The following is a 19,646-nucleotide window of genomic DNA, read 5'->3' on the forward strand; positions in this document are numbered from 1 at the left end:
AGGCCTTTTATCATTCACCTACAGTTCCTTTCATGAGAGACGCATTATTCATGATCTGTCAGAATTCCTAAGAATAGTCATTTTTTTATTGAGGTTTGTCATTTTAAAATGAGATATCTGGCATCAGCAAAGTAGATTTGATTATTTTACAAGTGAGGGTCAAGATTACTTTAAAATGTAGAGGAAGGGGCCACCAGAATAGAAGAGGAGATGCTACCCTGAGGACTGAAGAGAACTACAGGGAGCTGGAGGGGCAGTTTCATACAGTTTCAGGCGACATAAGAGTAATTCTGCTCTTTCTATGGCAGGTAAAGCAAATGAGTATTTAGTTTCCAAGGGTGGCTGTTCCTATTCTAGTTCAGTTTCATCAGATTATATATATATATATATATATATCCAATTCTTTAAGCCCTGAGAATATTGAGTTCTATTTGCTGTCCTCATGTTTTCATTTCACTAAAGAAAGAAAACAGTGAAGCCTGTTAAAAAACAACAACATTGTTCAGTTCCCCAGACATGACAACAGTGAAAAGTATCTCTTTTCTTATTTGGTAAATATTTTGCTAGCAAAGCTGCAGTAACTAATCACAGCTGTTTCCTTTAGTTATAAATGTATCCAATCAGGTAAAAATCTCAAATGAAATACACAATACACCCGAGTCACTCTATTATACAGTACAATAGCAGAGTTATGTCTTGTGAAATGTATGTATTAAGTATGCATGTATTCATCAAATAAAACAAAGGATCTAATGTCTCCCTGATTAGTGTTCTCTAACTCCATTATGGTGCTGCTTGTATCTCACTCGGACTCATCTAAATACATGATCACATTGCTGAGTTTTAGACTCCATATGCTCTATGCAACAAAAAAATATCCACCTGGCCCTTTGCTAGAATTTCTCTTGCCAAAATCAAGGACAAGGGGCAAGGGGGAGACAGGTGCTGGTAGACTTCAGTTCTGTTTAACTTAATTATAATTCTGTATCTTTAGCAAAACCAAAGTAGAGGCAAGCCCAATATTCTCTTCTCCTTTTCCAAAAGGCACAGATCAATTTTCCATTTTTATGAGGGACTTTGTTTCCAAAAATATAAAAATGTAATGACATGGACAAAAAAAAAAGAGGAGCAAATTGAAATTTTTAGGAAATAAGAGTCATGACAGGAAAAGTAATTTTTATAAAATATTCAAAAACAGAATACATTTTAAGAGTAGAAAAACTCAAGCTCTTAAAATACCACTGTAGTAAAATAAATTACATTTAAAAATATAACTTTTATGAAAAAATATAAAAAGCTCACCTCCATAAGCAGATCTAATTTCCTGACTTCAAATTATTTCATTATTTTTCATTTATTTTTAAGAAAACAAGATTCTTATCAATTGAAATCATTTGCAGGTGCTGTTTTGTTAAGAACTAGGTTTCCCCCAGAAATTCCAATTTAAGCACCAAATGCTTGTTTTTTAAATGTTTCATGCTGGTGGTATGCCTCTTCAGTGCACAAAACTCCAGAAAAGGAATTTTAACAACACTCATATTGTTTATAATGCTTTTAGGTGATCAAATTTCCACTTGCAGTATATGTTCAGGAACTGTTTCCTTTTGTGTTGAACTCAATTCTAACACTGAAGGGTAGTCCCAGTTCAAATTATAACATACTATAAGGTGGTATCTGTCTGCTATCAAAAATTAACAACCTTGGCTACTGCTGTTTTGGGTTTCTGTGGTTTGGGAGCCTCTAAAATTTCTTCATAATCTGCACTCATCCCCTCAGCCCAACGGCCAACTGTGACCATGTGATCTGTAAAAGAAGGAAAAAAGAAAAAAATCAGGAAAAATGAACAATGAAAACAGTTATTGGGAGCTTCACAGACTTAGTAACTAGCTTTGACATGAATAATCACAAGGCGGGAAGACTTCATTGCTAAAGGAAAGTGTGCATTTCTGTAATTGATTATAACTCTTGATTTCAGAGTACCACGGGCAATTTCTCTTCCCAATTAGGGAAATGCAGCAACTACTTTGCATTGCACAAATTGATGAGAAGGCTCTTTCTTTCTTTCCCAGAGTTCATCATTAGTGAGTCAATGAATTCCAAGAGTCTGTAAACAGCAAGGCTTATGAAGCATCAGTTTTAAATGCACAAGATTCCACCTGTGAAATTATACACCATCTGCTTGTCATTCCTGTCATTCTGGAAGTGGTGATCCTCCCAGGAGGGAGAATTCACATTCCACTTCATCATTTTAATCTCTCTGTTGAAGATGTAGTAGAGCCTCGATTTCCTCCAGACTCAACTGTGAAGAGGCACCCAGGCTGTGAAGATTAAATGTGTTTTAGGGAGTGCTAAAGGACTAACAGGCATATTTAGGTTTTGGAGTTTTTTTAAAACCATAGTCTTTTGTTTAATATTTGATATTCCCAAAACCTTCTGAAGGGATACTGGATGGAACCTATACTTTGACCACAAAAAGAATGTCTAGGCTGTGGCGATGCTGATCCACTTCCCTGCACATGCAGCATCCATGTAAACCCTTTTATTAAGAGTCCAGTGCCTTTCATAAAATTTTTGTCACAGCTAGCACTTACTGGTTTTCATGACTGACAAGGTCTAGGCTTATAACTAATAAGACAATCATTGGCCAAATAATATATGTGAACAAAATCTTTAGTATTTAAAGAATATTCATACTATTTCTGCAAATTACTTATCCAAAGCATCTGCTTTCAGGTTTACAGAAAACACCTCAATCTCAGAAACTCTGATTTTTCCTCTTGGATTTTTTTTACTCTTTCTTAGGGAATCAGTACTTCACCTTAAGTAATGCCAAAAATTTTAAGTTTTAGGTGCCTGGGAATACATTTAATGAAAATTCTTTAAAATCCTCAAGTACAAGTGGTAAACTATTCAAGGTTTAATTAATAATTGCTTAATTTATCACTATGATTAGGCAGGTACCTCACTTGTCCTTTTCTTCATCATAATAAAACATGGGGGGTGGGGAGGTGGGGGGTTTCTAATTATCTCTACCAAAGGATGACCAAATAAAGACTTCACAGCCATGTCAAAACATCTGTCAACATTTTAGGCTCTGATAAAGGGGAGAGAAAATTCTTTGCTAAAATAAGGATTTTAACTCACATGGGAATTTCAATAATCTCGATTCTCCACTGATATTTGTAATCAAGTGTTTTGTAACTTTCAGACCAGCTAGCCCTGTCTTCAGGTAACCATTTAGTGTCAAAATTAGTGTGAGGAAAACTAAAAATCTATGAGAAATCAGCATGATTGGCAAAATATGGTAAAAGATGGTTCACTTGTGATTCTATTCATTAGAAACATCTATAAACTGGCAGAGCTTCTGAAATACCTTCTGAACTACTCCCCCCCCACAAAAAAAGTTAATTATTAATCAGAATATCCCTTTCTATGACTGTGTGGGTCAAAAGAGTGTTTACTATATATATAATACATATATGTAGTCCTAGGTCTTTGATCTTCAAAAGACTTCTGCTAAGCACCTCAACTCAATAAAATGAGAGAAAAGTCAAGGGAAATGGATATTTATAGCATAAAACTTTAAACTTTTCTTCATATTTCAAGGTAAAGTTCCTATTAAAAAAGCTCAATTCAATTTTATTTGCTTAGTTATACCCCATTCTCCATCTGAGGCAAAGAAAAAAAGCTAGTTAATTAATTAGTTCAATAGGCACTTATATACACATACAATAATAGCAACTATAGTAATGGAAAGATTCATGATAAGATATATTTTAAGAGATTGACACGACTATAAGAAATTATGATGTCATTTAAATTCTGATTGTTTATGAGTATAAACTATCAATAACAGAAAACATTAAAGAAAACAGGGGTGGCTATGTGGCACAGAGAATAGAATGCTGGGTCTGGAGTCAGGAAGGCTCATCTTCATAAGTTAAATCTAACCTCAGCCACTTACTAGCTGTATGTCTTTGGGCAAGTCATTTAACCATGTTTGCCTCAGTTTCTTCAACTGTCAAATGAGTAGGAGAAGAAATGGCAAACTACTCCCATATATTTGCCAAGAAAACCTCAAATGGAGTCACAAAGAGCTGGATACCACTGTAAAATGACTGAACAATAACCAAAGAAATAGAAAACTTTAAAGGAGATCTCACCTGAATTCTGGTTTTCAGGGCAATCTTTCTTAAAATGTTCTACAGAACCACAAAGTCTACAACCGCCACCTGTTGAAAGAACAAAAATATTCAATTTATTTTACCTCTGGATAACACTACTAACTTTACAAAGCATTGTGCCCCTATCTACCTCACAAGTTGATTGTATCAAAAGAGCTATGAGTGTCTGTTGTATATAGTCATACATGTGTATATATGCCCAAATATGTACATATAACATAAGTATATATACATATATGTGTATGTGTATATACACACATATATAAATAAAATGGTTTGATGATTTCTTTATAGGGATTCTTTCAAACACCCCCTACACACACACACACACAAACTCAACTCTCCCTAGCGACAATTCTGCAAAAACATTCTTAACTTTGACAGCAAGTATAATGTTCTGTTCTGGTAGTCCCTGTCCTCTCTGCCCTGCATGGGGAGTTATGTTTCATTAACTGTTTTCTGGGATTTTCTGTGAAGCCTTGCAAATCTGGCCTTTTAAAGGGAAGAGAAAAACTCCTTCACTCATCTACAACCACTCTCACTTTTGATTAGAAATTATGGAAGAAGATATAGAAGTCAAGGAACACTCAATACCTAGTTGGTAGAGAGACCAAATGGAACCCAGAGGATAAGGAGAGTTATTCATCATATGTTTCTCAGAAACAGTGGTCCTGTATTTGTAGACTTCTTTTATGGAGCAGTAACTAAGAGAGTAAAATTTTAACCATCTCAGATTTCACCTCCATTATTGAAAGATATGATGAAGTGGTTTAATTATGAGTAATTAAAAGCATGAATATGAGTCAATTACAAAACCATTCAGAAAAACAATATTATTTACAAAAATTAAAATGAAAAAACACTGATAAATCAAATCCTTCTAAGACTAAAAAATGTGTTTCACACATTTTCCACAAGATATATGCTTTATCTCAGCTTGGCTAAAATCACCATCAAAAACCAAACATTTATGTAAGCAAAAAAGAAAAAACTGTCTACTTTTAAGAGGTGAAGGATTTGTGTACATCAAAGCACAAGAATACACTTATAGGGAAAAAAATCTAACATTAGTTGACAGATGCAGTTTGATTTTACAGTGTATTACTCCACTGAAAAGTAAAAATCTATATTATTTGTCACAGATTATGTCAAAGTATACAAAAAAAGGTTGATATATATGCTGGTTGCTTTGCATAGAATTTATTAATATAGAAAGGAATATTACTGTTTCTTGCTTATAAAACATATTACAGAAAAGGGCTAATTTTCCACAGATTTCCAAACCACTAAAATGTTATATTCCAACTTTTTATTAGGAAAAGGAAGGTTATATTCCAACTTTTTATTAACATTCATCTTATTTCATGTCCAAAAACAGTCCTCACCTTCAGCATAAAGTCCTTTAGGATTATCAGGACAAGATCTAGATAGGTGTCCCATCTCTCCACAAATGAAACATTTTGCAAAAGGAAATTCTCCTGTAAAGATCAAGATTTCTTATCTTATTCATGTTGGCAAATGCACATGATAAATTACCTAGCATTATTTAAAGGTATTCTGCATGGAATTTTGTTTCCATGTTTCTATGCTTTGTTCATTTAGGACATTCGTAACAAAATTATCAAGTAACCCATGCTAAAAAATAATTATATTAGGGGCAGCTGGGTAGCTCAGTGGAGTGAGAGTCAGGCCTAGAGACAGGAGGTCCTAGGTTCAAACCCGGCCTCAGCCACTTCCCAGCTGTGTGACCTTGGGCAAGTCACTTGACCCCCATTGCCCACCCTTACCAATCTTCCACCTATGAGACAATACACCGAAGTACAAGGGCTAAAAAAATAAAAAAATAAAAAATAATTATATTAAAGTTTTAAAAAAATTATCAAGCATATTTTTTCTTCCTCCCTACCTCCCCCTCCCCACCTGAAAAAAGAAAAAAGAAAATTATTATAACAATTAAACAGTCAAAGCAGAACTAATTCCTATATTGGCCATGTCTAAAGATGTGTGATTTTATTTGACTGATTAGTCTATCACCTGTTTTGAATAATTACTTTTTGGGATGGCTTGAGAAGACACTGGTTCTCTCCACCTTACTCAGGCTAGAAATTCAAGAGTTACTGATTCAAGAGCACTGACCTGCTCCATCCATCTCTAACCTGATCTGATTTGCCCCTTCCTAAGCAGCTTGCTTGCACAGTTCCATTCCTAGGGGCTCACCATATTGGTACAGGTCTTGGGTGAAGGACTTAAGAGTCGACATTTGACTGGTCCTAGCCCACTGAAGCCAGAAGTTCCCAGTAATCCACCCTTCCTGAGAACAGAGATCATAAGCATGCACCAACATGCCCAGCTAATAATAATCATCTCTTCAAAGTACATGGTAAGAATTAAATTTCTAGTATCAAAAATCTAGTATGTAAACTTCTGTTTTTTCTTCTACCCCTTATGTGAGACTGGTCTCATTATTTTATTCAGGTTGAAAATATAGTAGTTGCTCATAAGTCCAAACTCATAGCAGATCAGCATGGAAGCCTTGTACTCACCAAATGCTTTGACCACTCCATTTCTAATCCAGACTCCCTAAGCAGCACCGTAGCTGCCCTTTGCTGAAGGCTCATCATATTGGTCCTAGACTTATTGTGGGCACTTGATTGGCTTCAGCCCTACTGCAGCTCAACTCAAATTGATCTAATTACCTCAAACTCCCCTAGTAATAGGGCCATACACTCCCTTGTCTGGTCCCTAACTTTTTTCCTAATTAAAAAAAAATATATGTGAAAAGACATACCCATAGCTGGGTCTACTTTGGCTTTGCATTTGGTTATTTCATGTTCAGTAGAACCACATCGGTAACAGATTCCAGTGCCCATATCTTGACTCTCAAGAACTGCGGGGCAGTCAGCCACTCCATGGCCTTGTTTTCTGCAATGGTAACAAACCTGGAAAGATGAAGACACATTAAATTCTTAAATTGTCAGAATCAACACCAAGTGATGGCATTCTATTGTCCTGTAAGAAATGATGAACAGGTTGCTTTTAGAAAAGCATGGGAAGACCTGCATCAAATAATGCAGAGTAAACAAACAGAATCAAAAGAATGTTGATAAAGTAACAGGAATATCATTGAGTTACAGAATGACTAAGCTATTTTGAGTAGCATGATCATTCAAATCAACTACAAAAGACATGAATGAAAATGTTACCAAACTCCAGAGAAAGAACAGATATCTGAAGGATGTATTGTACAGTTTCACAAATATATCTATATCAAATGTTGGCTCTTCTCTAATGTGGGAAGGGAGGGAATACAACTCAGAACTCAAAATGTAACAAAAGAAATTTTTAAAAATCAATATTAATTTAACCAAATGGCAGCATTCTTTGCTGTCAATGATACTTTAAAAACTTGTCAACTCTCATTTCTGATTTATTATCTAACTTCTTTTGCATTGTAATAAGTGAATAAATGTAGCTAATAATATGGAGCTGGTGGTAGAAGTGAGTCACCAGCGGCCTGGGAGCCTGTCACTACAGTAGCAGGAGATTTGGAGCTATCAATGATGTGTAGCCTGAGCTGTGGTGCCCAGTCAATCTCCACTGCTAGCTATAGGCTCCTTTAAGGTGATGAGTGAGGGGCTCTTTCCAGCTGGAGTAACTGCCTTCTGCTTGGGTAAAAGCAGAACTCAATAGGAAGTGGAGCCCACACTTCCTGGATACAATGGAGGCTTGGTCCGCTACTTCCTTTAAATTCAACTAATTGATATTCTCTCCTCTCCTCAGTCCCTTTAGCCTAAGGTGATGATATAATAACTACAGGAACTCTCAGATTCAGGCTAAGGGTTTTATTTTAATATGAAGGGGAAAACTGAGGCAAGAGGGAATAGGGTCTTGAGAAGCTGTTGCTAGGGGCGACTGGCAAGTGTTGGCAATGGACCTAGAAGGTAAGGTCAGGCTGAGGGAACTAGCCCTCAGCCAGAGATAATCTGACATGGCCCTGATGTTGTTTGATCCACCAGCTAAACAGATATAGTTGTTAAGTTGATTTGGGGTGTCTAAGGTAGGCTACTCTAAGCTAAAATTCCTGTCCATGTTCCACACCCGAACCTCTCTTCAACCTCCCTTCAACCTCCTGAGGTCCCCAAGGGGAAGTCAGGGGTAGCTGGGTGTCTGGGTAAGGTCAAGGAAATCCAAACCCCCAGGATGGGTTTGCAGGGGTTTATATAGTCCCAGCTCAACTGTCAGCTCCTGGGACTGGCACCTGCTGGGATTGCCTAGGGTAATATTGCAAATGCAAGAAATCTTGCATAAATCCTGCATTACTTCATAAATCTCAACTTGATAAAATAAGCAGTATGGTATACTGGAACATCATCTGACTTTGACTCAGAAGAATGAATCATTGAATACTGATGTTATCACTGGCCAGTGATATAACCCTGGACAACTTCCCTCTTGGAGCCTTAGTTTCCTCATCTATGTAAGACTGGACAATGACATGTGTACTATCTGCCTCACAGTGATACTGCAAGAATCACAGCAGATGATATTCAAGTAAAGCTTTATAAATCATAAAAAGCTACTATTATTATAGATTGAAAAATGCCATAATAGGCATTAAGGGAAAAAAGAAATATGCCATAATGCCCCCTTTGAAGGTTTTCACAATACTTGTAAAATTTTAATTCTCAAAATGTTCTTTTTGCCTATGAGTCTCAGAGACCAAGACATAAAAGATCCTGCAAAAAGCTGTAGTTAATGAAACAAAGAGATTATTCATTGATGGAGGTAGTGTTGTTAAGAAATCTGAATTCACTGTACTATATATAATAGCTCTTAAAATCTGCATTCACAACATTTGCAACTTTCATCTAACTAAGATGGATTTGATTTAAATCAAATCAAACTGAATTATGATTCAAATTACTAGTCAGGATGACTTAATTTAATCATGTTTTTCCTTAAAGTATATTATTATAGTATGATATAACCTTAATACATGCTCATCACAACTCAGAAATAGACATAGGTTTTCATTTTTAGAAGATATATGTTGTACATTTTAAAAGTATTTCATTTTTATATTTCATATAATTAATCTTATATCTATTTTGGAACATAGAATGATGGTTTCTTGGGAGGCAAATATTTCTCAATGGAACAGAGAAAAAAATACTTTTTTCTCCATACTCCTAATAGAAAGATTTTATTTCAGATATTCAAATTGGGTTTATTTACCTAGAGCAATACACTGATTCATAGAACCACTGCTCTAAAGCAGAAAGGGCCATTATTCTAATCTCTTCATTTTTATAAAAGAGGCAACAAAGTTCCAGAAAGATTAACTGATTTGTCCAAAGTCACAAAGGTATTAAGCAGCAAAGCTGGGTATTGAATTCAAGACCCATAACTTAAGTTCAGCATTTTCTTCATTGCTCTATTTATCTCTAAATTAGCAAATGCATCTTAAGTTGTTTTATTATAGACATAAATGTGGAATTAAAAGTCAAAGTAAAATAAAAGCAGAGGGGTATAATGAACACAGAACTTGTCTTGGAATCAAGAAAACCTTGATCATCAAGAATCAATTTTCCCAGCTGTGTGACCCTGGGCAAGTCACTTGACCCCCATTGCCCACCCTTACCACCCTTCCACCTAGGAGCCAATATACAGAAATTAAGAGTTTAAAAAAAAAAAACAACCAAAAAAAAAAAAAAAGAATCAATCAAGATTCCTTCATTAGACTGTAAGCTCCTTGAGGGTAGGGCTTATTTTTTGCTTCTTTTTCTACCATCAATGCTCAGCATAGTTCCTGGCACAAAGTAGGTACTTAAAATGTTTACTCACTGGTCCAGGCTGTAACACTTGCCAGCTATGTGCCTCCAGTCAAGCCATTTAACCTTTTAGTGCCTCTGGCTACTCTGAAAGAACACTAAACTGTAGAAAAGATACTGTCCTTCACCAATAGAAAACTCTTTCTCACTAGAGGTTGACTATATACCAATGAAATCTAGTGTCTAATCCAAAATGAAAATTTAGTCAAGTGCATAAAAGGAACACCAAAAATTGCTTTGGATTATGTAGCTAATTCAGTCTTCATTTTCTTCTTCCTGCATATTCAAACTGGAAAAGATGAGCTTTCTTACATTTCAGCTCCCCAATGACTTCTCAATTTAGAATGAATTAGATCAGTGAAAAAAAAATCCTTTGTAGAATTGCAAAAGAAATGGCTGCTGCTGAAAGCTAGATTGTCACTTCAACATATTCAGATTCTTGATGAATACAGGTGCTTAGATGACATGACCTTTAAAACTTCATCAGCAAACATGAATTTCTTGAATGGCTTTACTCTCAGCATTAAAACTTATCAAACTTAATGTTAGAGAAGAATCTTCTATAGTCAGCAAACTACTGCCCAAGGGCTAAATCATGCCAAATGCCTGTTCTTGTACACTGAATTAAGAATAATTTTTATGTGAAGTATACTATGAAACTTTATTTCAAAATATAAGTCAATCTTAGCTCCTGAATCATACAAAAACAGGTAGCTGGTGGGATTTAGCTTTTCAGGCTATTGCTTGCATACCCATAATTCTACAGCATAGAAATATTGACCCTACTACCAAATATTAAGGTTATTCATGGACATAGATGATGAAAGCCATGTGCTATTTATTAAAAAAAAAAAAAAAGCTTATATAAGTATGTTGGTTTAAGTTTAATGAAATGTTAAGCTCTAATGCTTATGATATGCTCAAGCTTTATTTTAAAACTATACATCCTTTTAAATAAAAAAAAGCATTTTAGTTTAAAATGTAATACGAATTAGATTTTTAAAATTTATTTTTAAAATGGGTTTTAATCACCCTAATAGAAATGCTTGCAATTCTCTACTCAAATCTGTTCACTTGGGGGCAGCTGGGTAGCTCAGTGGAGTGAGAGTCAGGCCTAGAGACAGGAGGTCCTAGATTCAAACCCGGCCTCAGCCACTTCCCAGCTGTGTGACCCTGGGCAAGTCACTTGACCCCCATTGCCCACCCTTACCACTCTTCCACCTATGAAACAATACACTGAAGTACAAGGGTTTAAAAAAAAAAATCTGTTCACTTGGGAAATAGTTTCTTATGTATCACCTCTAATATTACACAGCTATAAAAAACTTTCTAACATCATGAACCCCTAAAATCTTAGAGGAGGAAGAGACCTTAATGATCATATAAGTCCCTTCCCTTTCATTTTACAGATGAAGAAACCAAAGTTCAGGAAGTTAAAGAGACTTTAACCAAAATTATACCAATGAACTCTCAAACTTGAACTCTTATTACCCTGCCTAGTATGCTATACAAGATGCCTAAATATAATCTCTCTACCCTTAAAAAGTGTAACAGAAATAGCAGGTTTAATAACTGGCATAAAAGCCTAATTTTAATGTATGGTTCTTTGGATACCTACTGCAATCCAAGTCTAAGTGATAAGTATTTATAGAATAAGAAGGAGTGAAAAGAAAGTTTGTTTGTACATTTATATACAGTGTATCAGATATAATTCCACAATTATTCCCAAGTCCTTTAAAAATAAGTATGGTACCACTAGCAGAATTCCCTTTCAAAGTATAATGTATAAGAAGATTTTTAATTGATATAAATGTATGTATAAAAACATTTATATACATACTATAAAGTATATAAATGCCATGGAGATGGCAGAGGTCTACTACAGAGTTCTAATGCCAACTCTGTAACTAATATGACATCTTACAGTGTCTTGTCACAGTTCCTTAGTTTTCTCATTTATATATTGGGATTTTTAAGCACTTTCCAGTTACCACAATAAGAAATGCAGGAAATGTCAAACTTATCTGGCATCAAATCCTGACTGCTGTAATGAAGGTCTAAATTATAAGTATGTATTGAACAAGAAGTCATGATGAGAAAATACTGTTTTGATTGAAAATAGTTTTACAAAACATATGGGAAAACTGAAGAACACGGAAGACAACCTAACTGCAGAGCTGGTATGAAAGCTCCACAGGACTATGCTGCCCCCTGGTACGTGTTCCAAGGGGAAGAACCCATCCTCTTCAACATCATACATGGAAAAGGAGTTCTGTTGGTGGCAAAACAATTCCAAATAATTTAGAAACTATTCTTTACTGTAACAACAATTAAAAGAGCATTTTTTAAAAAAATCTTAAGTTGTACAAGTATCCTCCAAGTAGTACCTTGAACTATTTGGAGAAAAAGTAATATGTAAATCTAATAAATATTGACATTAGATTTTTCAGTGCTAATAAACATATGATTTATGAATGAAAGATTACAGAAACACAAGGAACAAGAATTATAGTTTCTAAGAAGCAAGAGACATGCTGGCCTAGATCAGGAAAAGGAGTATTCAGACCAATGAAGTCATGGATCCACAAAAGTATTTAAGTATATATGTATATATGAAAGATGGAATATATAAGAATAGGTTATGGATAGTAAGAACTAAAAGAAAAGTAAGAACTAAAAGTAAAAAGAACTAAAAGACACGAATGTTCCTACCTTTGCATTTTTCTTTATTTTTTGTCTTTTCAACCTCCTTCCTTCTCTGCGACTATCTTTTTTGAGAGCTACTTCTATTTCTTCTCTTATTTCTGAGCTACCCGCTGCAGTCACATTTCCATTCTGTCTTAGATATTCCATGAACCCATTTACATCTTGATTGGTATAAGATGTTTTCTTTTTGTTTTTTGATTGAGGTACATCATTCTTAAGGGAGAGACCACTGGAATGAAACTGTTTATGCTTTTGTAGATTTGGGGTTGCTTGTTCCATAGATCCCTTCTTCATGTCTTCCCATGATGTTGCTTTCAAAGCTTTCTTGTTATGTGCTGTGTTAGTTCGTGCCCACCTGGTCATGGTTTTAACTGAGGTACCCTGCCAATTAAAATGTGCAAAAAACAAAATAACATTGTTGATCAATCTTCACTTTAAAAAATGATCCAAAGACTCTGTACTGTTTCATTATGTGCAATTTCCTAGACCAGTAATAGGCAAACTATGGCCTGTGGGCCAGATGAGGCCCCCTGAAATGTTCTATCAGGCTGCACAACATTATTCCTAATGTGACAAATACTCATTAGTAGGATACAATACAATGAAACTTCAAAAGAACTGCCTTAGAAACAGACTGACAGATGAGCATTTCCTTTCCTTTGGCCCCCTCTTTAAAGTTTGCCCATTGGGGGCAGCTGGGTAGTTCAGTGGATTGAGAGCCAGGCCTAGAGACGGGAGGTCCTAGGTTCAAATCTGGCCTCAGACACTTCACAGCTGTGTGACGCCGGGAAAGTCACTTAACCCCCATTGCCTACCCTTACTGCTCTTCTGCCTTGGAGCCAATACACAGTATTGACTCCAAGACGGAAGGTAAGGGTTTAAAAAAAAAAAAGTTTGCCCATCACTGTCCTAGAACATTAATATTCTTATTATTATTATTAAAATAAAAAATTATAGTTTTTAAACTCATAGGATAAATTTAGATATAAATATGCATTGCAACGTATAGATACAAGTTTGCAATACAAATTTAGCCTCTGCAAAAAAAGGCTACATACACTATACTATAATGACAAGTCTATTTAATTACTAGCACAGATTTGGAAGATCCCCAGTTGTTTAATAAAGAAAAGCCATAACAATAAATCATTCTTTCTAGAAATTTGTCTAAGTCCCACATCTCTTTCTCCCATTTTCTTGTTGTCTGCTGTCATTTGAAATTTCAGGGCAATGTGTTTGTAGGGCAGACTTGACTATGTACAGAGATCTTGTCCTTTAATCTCAAGTTCATTACTGCAAATCTCCCCTGTGAATCTATAAATCTGAGTAAATAAAACCTTTCTTAAATCATCTGCTCTCTGCTGACAAATCATTCCCCCCTGTTGACCCAAGAATTTGCTTATTCAAGATCAAAAGCTTATGACAAGTTAAACACACAACCCCTATAAGATCTATGAAGATCTATGATTTTATTGAAATAGGGAACTTCTATGTGAGTAAACTCTTCCAAATGCAAGTTGGCTACTTTGCAATTTACTGTCTTAAGACCTTTAAGTTAAGTGACTTGCCATAGGTCACATAGCTAGAATGTCAGAAGTAAGACTTGAACCCACATCTTTATATTCAAAGTCAGCTCTTTATGATGCCTCGACATATCCTATATTCATAAATTATTCTTCTATGGCCCTCCATTCTGGGCACTACAACACATTAAAACCACAATTCTTACTAAATAAAACACATGGGCCATGAAAACAGCAACTCATAGCACTATATAAACATAATCTATTTCTGCTCTGAAATCTTTAAAGGACTGTGACTTCATCAAAGGGAGAATCCATAGCAATACAGACCCAACCTCCTTTTTGCCTTCTCATCTTAGGCAATTCCAGTTGTTTCTCTTGAATACTCAAGAGAACAAACCTAGGATCCAAGAATTCGACTTTTAAATAGATATGTAGATAACCATTTCAAGATAATTTGGTTTCTTTTGTAATCCTAAGTATTTTTTAAACAGGCATTTTAAAAACATTCTTTTCAAATATGACTACAGACACTTGTGTGACCCTGAGTAAATCACTTAACCTCAACTGCCCAGCCCTTTACCACACTTTGGTCTTGGAACTGATTACTTAGTATCAATTCTAAGAGAAGTCAAGGGTTTTTAAAATAAAATAAAAACATTATTTTGAGAAGGGATGATCCCTAGGCTTCAACATTGTCAAACGGGTGCATGGCAGAAAAAAGATTAAGAATCCCTGTCACAGTCAGCCAGGGAGTTGGAAGATGGGGTGAGTCTCTTGAACACGAGTTCTGAGCAGCAGTAGGCTAGGTCAATAGGGGTATTCATACCAAGTCTGGAATCGATGTGGTGAGGGTTAGAGAGGAGGAGTTATAAAGGAAGAGGGTTAACCAGCTGATCCAAGATGGAATATGGGAAGGATCAGGCCACTTCCAATCTGGGTAAAAGGGGGCCTCAATCTCAAAAGATATATATTTTTAAAAAATCTCTGCTTGGAGAATCCATTTAAGGTAATGAAAGTCTTCCTCTTCTGATAATTATACCGATATGGGCACATAATCAGGTGTGAAGGGTATGACACAAGGGGAACAGAGAGGAGAGAGCAAAGGCAAACAATCAAGAGTTTTATGAAATAAGTCGGTTATTGGAAAGTATGTAGTAGAAGGTATTCAGCAAACTCCAGTGATATATATCCTGGGGGAACATTACCAGTTTTCTGTAGAAAGGTAACTGCATTCTCAGGTGACCAAAGTGCTATATCCAGGTCTGACAATTTCTTGCCAAGATTAAAGGTCAATTAACATTCAACAAGGGTCTGAATCATGAGATTTGGGTATAGTAAATGTCTTTTAACATCAAATATCCTCAACTGGCGAGTTCAACAATAACCACAGGCACTTCGTGCAAATGTGGCCAAACCTCATCTATTTTACAGAAAAGCAAGTGAGGACGAGTGGGCTCTTTTCGAGAATCCAGATGAATGTTAGGCAGTGGGTACACATGCTCACGGGCTCTGTAGGTAGTGGGAAACCCCTGAATTCAAATCCCATCTGTCACTTACAAGGTGTGACCTTGGGCAAATCGCTTTAACCTAAAATGAAGGGATAAGAGGGTCTCTTGAGATTCCTTTTCTTGGCAGAACCGAATCGATTCTTGGGGTCCGGGTGGCAGGAGACCCCCACTGCCTCCGCGGGGATTTACTGGGAGCCCGAAAGGCCCCTGGCATCCCTTGGTCAAAATTCACCATTTAACAGATGAGAAAAACGGAGGCGGTGAGATGTGAAAAGAGACTTACCCGCCAGCCCAAGGTCCCCGTGATGGGTGAACCCCGTAAACAGACTAAAACCCCTCCCTCTACCTAAAAAGTTCCTGCCCCTACTTCCGCGGCTTCAGTCAGGGAGCCTCGTCAGCCCTCCGCCCCAAGGGGGCGGGGCACGCGTATTTTGCTCCCGGCCTCGCGCCCGCCCCGCAGGGGCCTGTGGGAAACAGGAGGCATGGGGTGAGGCGGGGGGAAGTTCGGGGTGGTAGAAAGGGAAGTGGTTGTGGCGGAAAGAGCCTCGAATCTCCTCCGCCCCACTCCTCCTCGGGACCCTCGGGAACCCACCTCACCTGCAACAACACGCACGTGCTTCCTACGGAGCGAAGCCCCCGGGCCAGAGAGCGAGGGAGAGAAAACAGCGAAAGAAAGCATTAAAGAAGCACCCGGAAAAGGAAGTCCAAGCTCCTATGGCCACGCCGTCACTTCCTGCAACTGCTGCCCCCTAGAGTCGCGTTGCGTTTTGCCTCGGGGCTGGCACCTTGATGGGTGGAGCTTTAGGATAAGTGCCTTTCCCGGGCTAGCGGTTCCCTGCCCCCCCCCCTCCCTCCATTTTCCTTCTCGCCGCATGTCTCTGGCTTGGTGTCGCGGGTACAAATCAATGAGATGAAAGATTACGCTGTCGCTAGGGAGTGTATCTGCAGAGGGAGTATCTTATCGGGTACATAATAAGCGCCTGATAATCAGGCAGTTCTTAATGGCGAGAATAAGCTAGTTTGCATCAGTGCTGTTTTTTTGGCCAGTTTCTGTTCCTTTTAGTTCTGCTTTAAATACAAAGTTAAGAGCAGTGCCAGAGTGGCGTTGGAAGAGAAGAAATGACTAGTTCCGAAATCAATTTTTTTTTTTTAAAGGCATTACCTTCTGTCTTAGAATCATACTAAGTATTACTTCAGGGATACAAGAGGGGTAAGGGTTAGAGGCAATTATGATTAAGGGATTGCCCAAGGACACAGCCTGAGGCCAGATTTGGACCCTGGACACCCCCACACGTCACCCTCACCCCGCACCGCCCCCCATCTCTAGGCCTGGCTCTATCCAATATGCTACCTGGGGGGGGGGGGCAGAATTGTGAATTTTTAAAATAAATATTTTGATAATTCCATTGTTTCCTTTGTAATACTTTTACCTTTAGTCATTCTAAATTTCCTTTGCCTTTGTAAATTTAATGTACTTTTTTAAGTATCTGGTTCATTTAAAGACATTCTTCTGAATGTCTTTAATGTAGATTAAGTATCTATCTACCTGAGCAGTTGCCAGGTGGCATCTCGACAGAGCTTTACCCAGGATGATGGCTGAGAGCACTGGGCAGGAAGCAATACTATTCCAAAGACTCAGGTTCAGAGTCCTGAGTTCTGTTAGGGTCTATGGGTAGATTGTGGTCAAGGTGGTGGTGGTGGTTTGACTTGCCCAGAACATGCTGCCTCTAGGCTCTCAGTATGGTTTGTGACTTTAAATAGGCTGCCTTGTCTGTCCTGTGTATGGTAGTTGGTTGACAGTTGGTGGACATGGCTGGTTCTTCCACAATAGCTGTTTCCCTGAATCAGTGGTTGTCGTGCAAATTGTTCAGTTATGTCCAACTCTTCATGACCTATTATGGGTCTTTCTTGGCAAGATACTGGAGCTCTTTGCCATTTCTTTCTCTGATGCCCAATTATATTATCTAGGTGAAATGGATGAATATTTACAAAAATATAAAATGCCTAGATTAACAAAAGAGGTAATGGAATACTTAATCCCATCTCAGAAAAAGAAATTGAACAAGCCATCAAGGAACTCACCAAGAAAAAATCCCCAGTGCCTGATGGATTCAGAAATGAATTCTATTGAACATTTAAAGAACAACTAATCCCAATGCTATACAAACTATTTGACAAAATAAGCAAAGAAGGAGTCTTACCAAATTCACTTTATGACACAAATATGGTACTGATTCCAAAGCTAGGGAGACAAAAACAGAGAAAGAAAACTACAGACCAATCTCCTTAAATGAACATAGATGCAAAAAATCTTAAATAAAATACTAGCAAAGAGACTACGACAAGTCATCACAAGGATTATTCACTATGACCAGGTGGGATTTATACCAGGAATGCAAGGCTAGTTTAACATTAGGAAAACCATCCACATAATCGACCATATGCATAACCAAACTAACAGAAATCACATGATTATCTCAATAGCTGCAGAAAAAGCCTTTGACAATATATAACAGCCATTCCTATTGAAAACACTAGAAAATGTAGGAATAGAAAGGCCTTTTCCTCAAAATAATAAACAGTATTTATTTAAAGCTATCAGCAAATATCATCTGCAATGGGGATAAATTAGGAGCTTTCCTAATAAGATTAGGAGTGAAGCAAGGATGCCCATTATCACCTCTATTATTTAATATTTACAAGAAACGCTAGTTGTAGCAATTAGAGAAGAAAAAGAAATGGAAGGAAGTAGGCAGTGAGGAACCTAAACTATCACTCTTTGCAGATGATATGATGGTATACTTAGAGAACCCAAGAAAATCAACTAAAAAGCTAAATGGAAATAATAATTTTAGCAAAGTTACAGGGTTTAAAATAAACCCACATAAATCATCAGCTTTTCTATTTATTTCCAATAAAAACCACCAGCAAGAGTTAGAAAGAGGAACTCCATTTAAAATAACTCTAGGTAATATAAAACATTTGGGAATATATCTGCCAAGCCATTTCCTTCTCCAGTGGATTAAGGCAAACAGGTGAAGTGACTTGCCCAGGATCACAAGCTAGTAAGTATCTGAGGTCAAATTGGAACTCAGATCTTCTTGACTCCCAGCCCAGCTCTTTCCACTGACCTATGTAGGTGCCTCCAAATTAGTGATGCCAAACTCACATAGAAAAAGAGCCACTAAAGCCATGATGGCAAACCTATGACACGTGTCAGCACTGATGCACATAGTCATTTTTGATGGCATGCGGCTGCATGTGGCCACATATGGAGAAATATGGGGCTACATGCCGAGGATGAAGTATTTGCTAAGATATAGTGTAGTATAGACACTCTGTGCACTATAGATGACAATTTTACCTATATTAATTTACCTATTTTGGTTTATTAAATACATATTACAATTACACATTTTTGTTATTTAAACTATAAATATCACGAAATTGTGTTGTTTTTTTCTCAAAGTGACACACCACCAGAGTTATGCTCGGTTTTTTTGGTGAATTTTGACACACCAAGCTCAAAAGGTTGCCCATCACTGTACTAAACTGTATGTAAGTATCCCTACTGGCTATATATTGACTTAGAAAGTCATACATTAACATTATCTGTGTTCTATTATATTTCATTTACATATTTATCTGCCTGTCTATCTATTTATTTTTCCATTTTTATTTTTTAGAAAAATTTTCCATGGTTACATGATTCATGTTCTTACTCTTCCCTCCACCCTTGTAGCTGACACACATTTCAGCTTCTGTTGAAACTCCCCCTTAGGGCCTAGCAGTACCAGATCTTAAACTGTATTATAAAGCAGAGGTCATCAAAACAATATGGTACTAGCTAAGAGAAAGAAGGGTGGATCAATGGAATAGACTAGAGGTAAA

At 36.9% G+C, this 19,646-nt stretch overlaps 1 protein-coding gene across 2 annotated transcripts; it reads right to left on the reverse strand.

Annotated features, from left to right (window-relative positions):
• Nucleotides 1–88: 88 nt before the first annotated feature.
• ZCCHC9 (zinc finger CCHC-type containing 9) lies at nucleotides 89–16,600 on the reverse strand. 2 transcript variants are annotated; one of them, XM_044657674.1, is made up of 6 exons: nucleotides 16,353–16,600; nucleotides 12,728–13,102; nucleotides 6,973–7,123; nucleotides 5,570–5,662; nucleotides 4,164–4,232; nucleotides 89–1,803 (listed from the first exon to the last, which is right to left on the reverse strand). In XM_044657674.1, exons 2-6 carry the CDS (start codon nucleotides 13,082–13,084, stop codon nucleotides 1,685–1,687), a joined length of 789 nt encoding a protein of 262 aa, XP_044513609.1. In that variant the 5' UTR covers nucleotides 13,085–13,102; nucleotides 16,353–16,600; the 3' UTR covers nucleotides 89–1,684. The 2 variants fall into 2 exon arrangements, with proteins under 2 accessions (XP_044513609.1, XP_044513608.1); XM_044657673.1 differs by lacking the exon at nucleotides 16,353–16,600 and adding an exon at nucleotides 16,039–16,146.
• Between the last annotated feature and the right edge of the window lie 3,046 nt (nucleotides 16,601–19,646).

The sequence above is a fragment of the Gracilinanus agilis genome, chromosome 1 (assembly GCF_016433145.1).
Source record: "Gracilinanus agilis isolate LMUSP501 chromosome 1, AgileGrace, whole genome shotgun sequence".
Lineage (NCBI taxonomy): Eukaryota > Metazoa > Chordata > Mammalia > Didelphimorphia > Didelphidae > Gracilinanus > Gracilinanus agilis.

What these genes read in the sequence shown, in the direction of transcription:
- ZCCHC9 (XM_044657674.1), bottom strand. Translation starts at nt 13,084, where the DNA reads ATGACCAGGTGGGCACGAACTAACACAGCACATAACAAGAAAGCTTTG. An exon ending in TAAAGGACTTTATGCTGAAG is followed by an intron (nt 4,233 to 5,569) that starts GTGAGGACTGTT and finishes TTCTTTCAACAG; the next exon opens with GTGGCGGTTGTAGACTTTGT. An exon ending in CCCTGAAAACCAGAATTCAG is followed by an intron (nt 1,804 to 4,163) that starts GTGAGATCTCCT and finishes CTTCTTTTACAG; the next exon opens with ATCACATGGTCACAGTTGGC.